Genomic DNA, 9,754 nt, shown 5'->3' on the forward strand with positions numbered 1-9,754 from the left:
CAACTCCCTAAGTTTTCCCAGAACCAGGAATTTGTAGTTGCTTGCCTATCCAGCATCCTTTGAGATAGGCAGCTTTTTGGTTCTTGCATTGATGTGTCTCCTGCAGGAGAACAATGTCTGGATCAGGGCTTTTTTCAGCTGGAACTCACCATAAATCAGTTTTGGCATCTCTCAGGTGAGCACCATTGCCATTCTAAGAGAACTGTAAAGTCTGATTGGGAATGTACTATGCAAACTTAATGGGCAGGTCTGTAATTGGTTATCACTGTACTTTAATTGTGCATCTATGCATATTCTGCAGTATCCATAGAATATTTTTTATCTGCTTTTTAGTTGAAATGACCAGGATGGTTGCAACAACAACAACACTTGGATGGAACTGAATTGGCTATCAAATACCCATTCTCTTCACTCCACACATTCTATACTTATAAAACATACAGATATATTAATGCAGATGTTATGTGCCAAAACCATTTATTTTGATCATGAATTTCACCAATTGTGAAAAAGAGAACCCAGGAGGCCAGAGAATCTACTCTCATCACGAGGCTCCAATCTACTCATATCACTAGGCTCCAATATTCTTCTGTGGAATTCAAAAGGAGGAGACTTTTCCTTTCCCCTATCTACCCTTCATGGTCATTCTGCTTTGAGGAGCTCTCAGGATCGTAGCATTTGGCTTCATATGCTTTTAATATAATTATTTTATATTTTAAAAGTTTTCCTTGAAAGGCACACAAGTCTTCAGATGCACAGCCTTGGAATGTCAGTTTCCATGTGAACGTCCAATCTGTGAAATTTAAAACATAAGGTTTGCATGAGATTGGATTATGATGGTTATTTAAACTCATTGTGCTTATAACCAACCCACTATATGATTAATATGGCTACCAGATATCCCTGGTGCATGCCTTAGAAACCTTACACTGTGAGCAAAATTAAACCTAGCAGTTGGCCTAATTTCACCCTTTTACCAATTCGAAATCACTTGCCTTCAACTGACATTCTACTACATCAGATATGTGGCACGTAAATTCACTGCTACAGCGAAACAACTGGGATTTTTTGAAAACCACTCTGAATTGCTGCTTGAAAAGCAGGGCTTGCAGACATAGCCAAGGAGCTGAACCCCTTGTTGAAAGAAAGGTATGGTCCTTAAAAAGTTGGTTATATTGTTTATGTATGCTACCATCGCAGCCAGAATTTTGTATGCACAGTTCCAACAAAAGTGGAGTGGGCTTTAAAACTATTGGTTTTAAACTACACTTTTTCCCCTCCAAAAATTAAGGGGAAATGTGTGTGCGTCCTATGGAGCGAATGCAGGCACCTTGGCTTCAGCGATAGCAACGCAAAGCCTCCAAAGCGCAGAGGGAGCGCTCCCTCCACACTCCGGAGGCTTCACATTGTTTTCGCTGAAGCCTGGAAAGCTCTCCAGGCTTCAGGGATAGCTGCCTGAAGTCTTCGGAGCAGTGCAAGTTCCCGCTGCTCTCCGCAGGCTTCGGGTTCCTTTTGCTGAAGCCAGAAAAGTCTTGCACCGGAGGCTTCGGGATGCCTTCTGCTGAAGCGCACCAACCCCTCTCGCTCTCCAGGCTTCAAAGATAGCCGCCTGAAGCCTCTGGAGCACAGCGGGAGCTCTCTCTGTGCTCCGGAGGCTTCAGGTTCCTTTCGCTGAAGGGTAGGTGCCCCTTCAGCTAAGCGGGAGGAGAAATGGAAGGGGCTCCGTTTCTCCTGCCGCTTCACTGAAGGGTCGCTGCACAGAGAGGGGGAGATTTTTTTTTTCTTGTTCTCCCCCTCTAAAACAAGGTGCATCCTATGGTCGGGTGCGTCCTATAGAGCGGAAAATACGGTATATGAAATGGACAGCAAAAAATAAGATAACCAAACTGTTACGATATTGAAGCAATGCAGCCGCGAGCTGCTGGTAGCTTGAAAACAAACCATAATGGGAATGTTGGGACTGTTCCGTGGGAAACAGAGGGACAGTCAATTCACAGTGCAGAGGGCACTGGAATTAGCTCAGAGTGTAATATGAGCTGGACAGGAAGTGTTTGTACCCTCTCGACTGCAGGAGTTTGAAGAGAGCAGTCATGTTTTCTGTAACGCTGCAAAGACAGAAATAAAGGCATGTAAATACGTTTCTGTCTATCTCTTTCCCCTGCCCGGGGGGGGGGGCAGGAAAGAGGGGTGTGTTCTTCTCACGCTGAGAAGGATCGCCTGGATCTTGCCGGGAAAGCAGACAGGGAGGTCAACAGGAGACCAAGCCAGGTGCCTGGGAGAGTTGCCAGTTTCTCCTGATAAAGGCTTGATTTCCAACACAAACTAGCATTGCATCAGGTGCAACCCAAAGGCCACACTCAGATGACACTTCTTTTCCTTTTCCCAATATTTCCTTATCATCTGTTAATTTTTGCATTTTAAGTGATCTTTCACACAACATAAAAGCCAGATCTAGTGGAATCTAACAGATGTTTAGCACTAATTTAGCACTAATCTCCATGATAATTGTTTCCAGAAAAGAAATCCCTCAGCAGTCATGTTGACTCAAAATTGCCTGGCACCTTTGGGTCCAATGGAGGACACTGCCCTGTTGCTGGTGTGGATGTAAGGGTCAGCTGTCAGTCAGCTTTTGTACATGGATTAGGAGGCCAGTCTCATCTTGCCCTTTGCCTCAGGCAAATGACTGAGAAAAATGCATTCATCTCTATCTATAGCTATAGGTGTTATGTGGAACTAAGAAGGAGACATAAGAATTATCTTGGAAACAGAAGAAAGATCTTTTGTTTCAGAGCAAAAGAAAGATATTTTGCTTTTCAGTAGTGGGAATGTGAAAATAACCTAGCTGCAGCTGGGATAATGCAAGTGTTCCTGTTGGACCATATTGGTATTGCACAAACGCCCTTCCACATCCCCAATGGGTCCTGGTGAGGTGACATGACTGCTTAGATTATGAATGTCTATTGTCCGTTTGGACTCCAAGACCCAACATTTGCCCCAGAGAGTAGAATGCCTGTGCTTGATCAGTGCCTGTGAGATGACCAATGAACCCCACATTAAAGATACTATTGGAGGCAAGGATTCCGTTAAAAAAAAAAAAGTCTTGTCCAAACCACCACCAGCTCTTCAGAGTGTCCAAGATCTTCTTCAGGTCAAGCAGATGATCCCCAGTCCCTCACCATTCATTTGACAAGAGAGGGTTTTAAAAAAAATATTTAAAAATCTGATTCATTTATTGTGAATTTTGCAAGTAATATACCCCAAAATGTGGAGAGACATGGACAATTGTCCTAGACACGGAAAGGGATGTGTTCTGTGTTCGGCAGAAATGGTTAGTTGTTAAATATCGCTGAAGAGGCCGCACCCCTGGGGAAGTTCAAGCAGGGCAGTTCCAGAAGACGGCTTTTCAGAAGTGACTTTGTGGAAATCTCCCAGAGCCCCTTCCATCTCCAAAACATCAGTACTGTTCATTGTCCAAACAGGCTCCAGGACCGTTGAGCTTGTTTCAGAGAGCAGAATGCCTGTTATGGTGGGCACAGCCCAGCAAATATCTCATTACAAGACCCTCCTATCTGCTGGTGTGACGGACCAAGGGAACTTTATATGCTCTGCAGTTGTCATGGTGCTTCTTCTGCTGGGGTTATTCGGGTGGCTGCCTTTTTCTGGGCTGAGACCAAGTGTATGTACCACCATAGGTTGACTGTAGCTAGAAAAGAAACAGAAAAAGTAGAGGCCTTTAACCACCTGCCTACTTCCTTTAAAGCAGGTGTGGCAAAACCTTTGCCCTCCAGCTGTTGCTGAGCTACCACTCCCCATCATCCCTGTCTACAATTCCCCAGAGTGGGTTAACAACCAATCCTTCATCCCAGGGAATTCTGGGAATTGCAGCTCTGTGAGGGGAACTGGGGGTCTCCTCCCGGGAACCTGAACAAACGACAATTCCCAGGGTTCTTTGGGAGAAGTCACAACTGCTTCTCCCAAGTGCTTTAAATGTACAGTGCAGATGTGGACTAAACACTATCTGTGTATGCCAAAGGCAGAAATCCCAAAGCCTGTCCCTTGCACTGATCATGCTTATTTATTTGGGATCCTTTGGCGTGGGTCTTTTTTTAAGCCACAACAAATGCTTTGAAAATATTCTGCCCTCCCTCCTCGTTTAAGGGCAATTTAACTTTGTGTGCACATTAGCATGCGGAGCTTGCAGAATTTTGCCCTGACATTCCTGTCCACCTGGCATTGCTTGACTACACAGCTCTGGATTCTAGCTTAAATTAGACATCACTCTGCTTTAGATTGTTGGGCCAGACTACTGAGTTCACCATCTCACTCCACACCCTCTGGACTGCCAGGGTATATTTACCTAAGGCGAAGAACAGAACAAAGACAAAGCAACCAAGGAAGAAATCCTGGCATGGCGACAGGAGCACAGCATCATCTACTGAAGTTCTGAGCTTTGTGTATATAATCACTAGAGCAGTCAGCATGCAGATTGCTGCAGGCAAAGAAGAGAGTATTAGGGTTGTGGTGTCCTTCATGATCCCCTAACAGCTTATCCCCGCCTTCCCCAACCCAGGGCTCTCCAGATGTCATTGGACTACAACTCCCATCAGCCCCAGACAGCATGGCCAGTAGTCAGGGAGATAATGATAGGATCCATAGTCCAACACATCTGAGGGGCATCAGGTTGGGGGATGCTGGGAGCATTACAAGCCTTTAAATTCCCCTCCATGCATTATATAGGGGAAGTTTCAGGAGGGAGGAAATGGGAAATGGCACCTGACCTCTCCCCTTTCTGTTCCCAGAAACCTCCCCTCCTCCCCAATAAAAGATAGTATTATTGGGATAGTTCTTCGGTCACCATTCCTGAAAACAAAAATTGGCTCAGACTGGAAGGATCTGCTCTTTTGCAATGAGCACAGAAGCAGACTTCTGGTGGTTCCCTCATTGCAAGAAGCAAAACTACAAGGAACCAGGCAGAGGGCCTTCTCGGTAGTGGCGCCCACCCTGTGGAACGCCCTCCCACCAGATGTCAAAGAGATAAGCAACTACCTAACATTTAGAAGACATCTGAAGGCAGCCCTGCTCAGGGAAGTTTTTAATCGGTGACTATTATTCATCTACTACCCTGTGGTTTACTGGGTCTCAACCGTCCTCTATCAACTGTAAGGTTTCCTTTCCTCTCCCCCCACGCCGTCACTGATTCTCCAGGGCATTTTTTGGTTTGTTTTTGTTTAATGCCAAGCCTAAATAAAATGTCTTTAAAGCTCAAACACTTACTCACTGTACGTGTGTGCACGCACACACCCCTCCCGCCCCCCGCAATATGGTGTAGTCATTAGAGTGCTCGACTAGGACCTGAGAGGCATGGGTTCAAATCCTACCTCAGCCATGAAGGCCGCTGGGTGACCTTGGGTCAGGTCACCGTCTCTCAGACCAAACTACCTCACAGGGTTGCCGTGATAATTAAATGCAAAAGTTGAGAACTAGGAGCTCCCCTACCCTCCAACATTTCTCCAATGAAAATAGGGACAACCTATTCCATAATAACAATAATATTATTATTTATACCCTACTCAACTGAATGGGTTGCCCCAGCCACTCTGGGTGGCTTCCAACATATATTAAAACCTAATAAAATATTAAATATTAAAAAAACTTCCCTATACTGGGCTGCCTTCAGATGTCTTCTAAAGGTTGTAGAGTCACTTATCTACTTGGCTTGGGGGTTGCATGACTCCATACCCTCCCAACATTTCTGCAATGAAAATAAGGAAGACCTAAGGAAATGTGGGACGGATGCGGGTGGCGCTTTGAGTTAAACCACAGAGCCTAGGACTTGCTGATTAGAAGGTTGGTGGTTCGAATCCCCGTGACGGGGTGAGCTTCCGTTGCTTAGTCCCTGCTCCTGTTAACGTAGCAGTTTGAAAGCACATCAAAAGTGCAAGTAGATAAATAGGTACCACTCCAGCAGGAAGGTAAATGGCATTTCTGTGCACTGCTCTGGTTCACCAGAAGCGGCTTAGTCATGCTGGCCACATGACCCGGAAGCTGTATGCTGGCTCCCTCCCGATAAAGTGAGATGAGTGCCGCAATCCCAGAGTCGTCCGCAACTAGACCTAATGGTCAGGGGTCCCTTTACCTTTTAAGGAAATGTGGGACATTCTGGGATCAGATCAGAAACCGACATGGCTTCTGTAAATCTGGGACTGTCCCTGGAGAATAGGGACACTTGGAGGGTCTGAGCTCTTTGGAGGAAAGGTGGGATGCAAATGCAACAATAATGAATAAAATCTACAGCTGTAATATAAAGGCATCCTGTTACTCTACCACCCTTCGTAGGTGTATGGCATATACATAATACCTGCAATGAAGTTAGTCACAAACGACATCATGGCTTTGTCAGTATTCTCTTTCAAACAGTGAGAAAAAGAAGTCCACGATGTGATCAAGGCAGTTAAACCACAGCCAATGGCTATTATCAAAAGGGCCCGTACAACAAATAGATATACTAAAGGAAAGAGAAAATAACAAGTACATGTAAAGTTGCCTTACTATAATGTGTCATTCTCCTGAGAGAAAAGAGTTTCAGACTACGACCTGGGCTGCAGTCTCCACCCAGTCATGAAAACTCATTGAGTGACCTTGGGCCAGTGCTCTCTCTCATTGTCCCCTTGACAGGTCCTTGTGAGGCTAAGAACGGGCAATGTGGAAACAAGTATGTCAGGATGGGGGAATTTGTGGTCCTCCAGCCGCTGGTGGTATCCCAACTCCCCGTCCCGATGGTGGAAGTTGTTGTTCAGCAACATCTGGAAAGCCAAAGGTTTGCCATACCTGGGTTAACTCCACAAAGCCCCATAGCCCTGACCTGGGCATTTACAGTTCCACAAGAACACCAGCCATTGGCCAGGCTAGTCAAGGAATTTGTTTGTTTTTCATTTGGTTCAGGCTTTTGTCTAGAAAGACGGTTGTTTTTGCTCAGACCTATGGGTAAAAAGGGGATGCAGGTGGTGCTGTGGGTTAAACCACAGAGCCTAGGGCTTGCCGATCAGAAGTTCGGAGGTTCGAATCCCCGTGACAGGGTGAGCTCCCGTTGTTCGGTCCCTGCTCCTGCCAACCTAGCAGTTCGAAAGCACGTCAAAGTGCAAGTAGATAAATAGATACCACTCCGGCGGGAAGTAAACGGCGTTTCCATGCACTGCTCTGGTTCACCAGAAGTGGCTTAGTCATGCTGGCCACATGACCTGGAAGCTGTATGCCAGCTCCCTCGGCCAATAAAGCGAGATGAGTGCTGCAACCCCAGAGTGGGTTACGACTGGACCTAATGGTCAGGGGTCCCTTTACCTTTTATGGGTAAAAAGCTTCCCCCTAAGAAAGTAGCTCAGTTTTCACTAACTGGAAGCTGATCTTATGATGAGCACCTGTGTTACCTCATCTAGGTGGGTACCTCAAGTCCACAATGGCAGTTTGATAATTCATCAGCTGTGAGATAACACACTTCCTTTAAAGTTCTGAAAGGCCAAATCCTTCTGAAAAACTACATCCTACAGCCTGATTGGCTAGGAAGACAGACCAGTTGTTAGGCCAAATTCTGGAAAGTTACTCATATCCCTTTCTTTGGTGCCTCACATTTTCCTTGACTGACACCTGGGCTATAGCAAATATTATAAAAGGTCAGCAGCGATCCCTCCTCTAGAAGGAAGCCTGGCTCAGAAAGGGCTGGTGCCGGTGCCAGTGTGGTGGTTAGAGTGTAGGACTAGGATCTGGGAGACCAGGATTCAAATCCCGTCTTAGCCATGATACCCACTGGATTGCCACACTGCATAATTTAGGCAGATTGTATAACTGCAACATCCCCGATTGTAACTCATTTGGCCAAGGACACTAAGCGAAGTGAACACAAGTCATGTCTCTTACCTGACCTTTCAGAAACGAGGCCACATTTTTTCTGAAAGCAGTAAGTCCAAACCCCCATAGTAAAATTGCCTGCCTCTGCAGAATACCCCAGCCAGTAGGGAGATACGGTGATGATTAGAAGCACCAGGAAGTTGACACAGCCGGCACCATAGTGTAGTTTTTTGTAGAAACCAGGCCGGAGCTTGAAGAACTGCAGAGGGAGGGAGGGGAAAGATCAACATCAGAATAGTAACTGGCACTGGTTCTTCAAAGCACTCGGCATATGTGATGGAGAGGGACATGTGCAGAGGAGGGTGACCAGGATGATATATATATCTGAAGGGCTGTCACAAGAAGTGCTGTGAGATTCAAGGCCCCTTCCCGCCATTTTTTTATTGAGGTGACCTGTAAACAGGAACCCACTGCCTTGGCAATCTTACCTCTTCTGTTGTGTCAGCTTCCATGTCAAATCCACTCCCTGTTCCATCGTTTTCTCTTCATGCTTCTTTCAAAAGGGATCTAGAAGGGTTCTCCCCCTGCTCTTCCAGAGATCTTAGATGATCGGTTGTTTCCCCTTAGGGATTTCTCCCCCTTCTCACTACTGCACACACATAAAGTAAAGGCTGAAAAATATTTTCAATGTAGGCAGGTCATATGCACATCAAACTTACTAGTCTAACACATCCTCAAAACACACTCCCCACTCTGCGACCAGGGTTATAACTAGTGCTGTTTTTCTAGAAAAAGAGGTGCTGGAACTCACCATAAATGCCTCCCTTGTTATAAGGACAATGGTGCCCACCTGAGAGGTGATGGAACTGAGTTCTGGTGAGTTCCAGCTGAAAAAGCCCTGGTTATAAGCAACCTTACATGCCTCTAGTCAACAGAGGAAGGGGTTCAGGGTAACAAGTAGGGGGGGGGGGAATGCACTTTGTGGTTTCCCACCAAACTCTGGCCCTTCCTCTCTCCTGCATGAAGCAGCCATGAGAAACTAGCTGCCATCCTGCAGGTTTAGAATCCGAAGCCATCATTGTAAGTAAGAATAAGCCATGAGTAAAGAACCTTTCTTCCCCCTTTACCAGTGGGATCTCTGTGTGTTTTATATTTTTAAAGCAGTGTGTGTATGAGACATAAAACGCAACATAAAGGGTGATGGCTATATCCAGCTTCCAAGCTCTTAACTCTGCTCTAAAATAGAAAGCAATTTTATTTTTTAAACCCAAGAATTTCAATCTCGCATCTTCAGCCCACAGCCCACAACTCAATTTGTTTTGTTTACGCCAGAAATGCCCATTCCACTCCCTGGCAAGGCAGGTTTCTTGATCGCAAAGAGGCTGGTGAATATGTTCAGGCAAATGCACTTACAAGGCCTCTCTGATAACCCATTTTGTTGCTTTCCAGGCGGGGCAGAGATGCTGTATAAGCTGTTATACTTAATATTTCTAGGGTTCTTGTTATCCTGGAAATGTCCTGTGGCTCAGGGCTGCAGTAAGTGGAGGAGCGGAAGCACAAAGACCCCCCCCCCCCAACACACACTTGCTTTTGGCTTCACCACAATTGAGCCTGAAAAAAGAAAGCTTCAGCTATCTCCCATTCCAGCCATGCTCTCTACCCTCCTCTTTGTTTGCTCTCCTCTCTTGTCATGACCCTAACAACAAAATGGCCACCCAGCCTTCAAGAGTCTTGGCTTCCAACTGCCATGGAATCTTCCCTCCGTCCAGGAAAAGTGTCTCAAGAGACCAGAGCAGCTGCTTTTCATTAGGAGACATTCTCTTTTGTTCCTCGGAAGAAATTCACATTAAAATGGTGATTAACTGACATAAGGGTTTTTTAAAAATCATGATAACAAAACGGGGCGGAAATG

The 9,754-nt window shown here is 45.8% G+C and overlaps 1 protein-coding gene across 3 annotated transcripts; it reads right to left on the bottom strand.

Annotated features, from left to right (window-relative positions):
• Positions 1 to 448: 448 nt before the first annotated feature.
• LOC310712423 (uncharacterized protein) lies at positions 449 to 9,561 on the bottom strand. 3 transcript variants are annotated; one of them, XR_014528878.1, is made up of 7 exons: positions 9,256 to 9,561; positions 8,331 to 8,513; positions 7,912 to 8,101; positions 6,359 to 6,505; positions 4,358 to 4,489; positions 3,257 to 3,703; positions 449 to 793 (listed from the first exon to the last, which is right to left on the bottom strand). XR_014528878.1 is itself a non-coding variant. In XM_083515469.1 (6 exons), the coding sequence occupies exons 2-6, from the start codon at positions 8,352 to 8,354 to the stop codon at positions 3,615 to 3,617; spliced, it is 582 nt and encodes a 193-aa protein (XP_083371595.1). In that variant the 5' UTR covers positions 8,355 to 8,491; positions 9,256 to 9,561; the 3' UTR covers positions 3,198 to 3,614. The 3 variants fall into 3 exon arrangements, 2 of the variants coding, with proteins under 2 accessions (XP_083371595.1, XP_083371594.1); XM_083515469.1 differs by lacking the exon at positions 449 to 793 and having other exon boundaries at positions 3,198 to 3,703; positions 8,331 to 8,491; XM_083515468.1 differs by lacking the exon at positions 449 to 793 and having other exon boundaries at positions 3,198 to 3,703.
• Positions 9,562 to 9,754: the final 193 nt, after the last annotated feature.

Source organism: Podarcis liolepis (assembly GCF_965112155.1).
Source record: "Podarcis liolepis genome assembly, chromosome: 7".
Lineage (NCBI taxonomy): Eukaryota > Metazoa > Chordata > Lepidosauria > Squamata > Lacertidae > Podarcis > Podarcis liolepis.

What these genes read in the sequence shown, in the direction of transcription:
- LOC310712423 (XM_083515469.1), bottom strand. Translation starts at nt 8,354, where the DNA reads ATGGAAGCTGACACAACAGAAGAG. An exon ending in CCTCGTTTCTGAAAGGTCAG is followed by an intron (nt 6,506 to 7,911) that starts GTAAGAGACATG and finishes TCTTTCCTTTAG; the next exon opens with TATATCTATTTGTTGTACGG. An exon ending in TGTGACTAACTTCATTGCAG is followed by an intron (nt 4,490 to 6,358) that starts GTATTATGTATA and finishes CTTTGCCTGCAG; the next exon opens with CAATCTGCATGCTGACTGCT.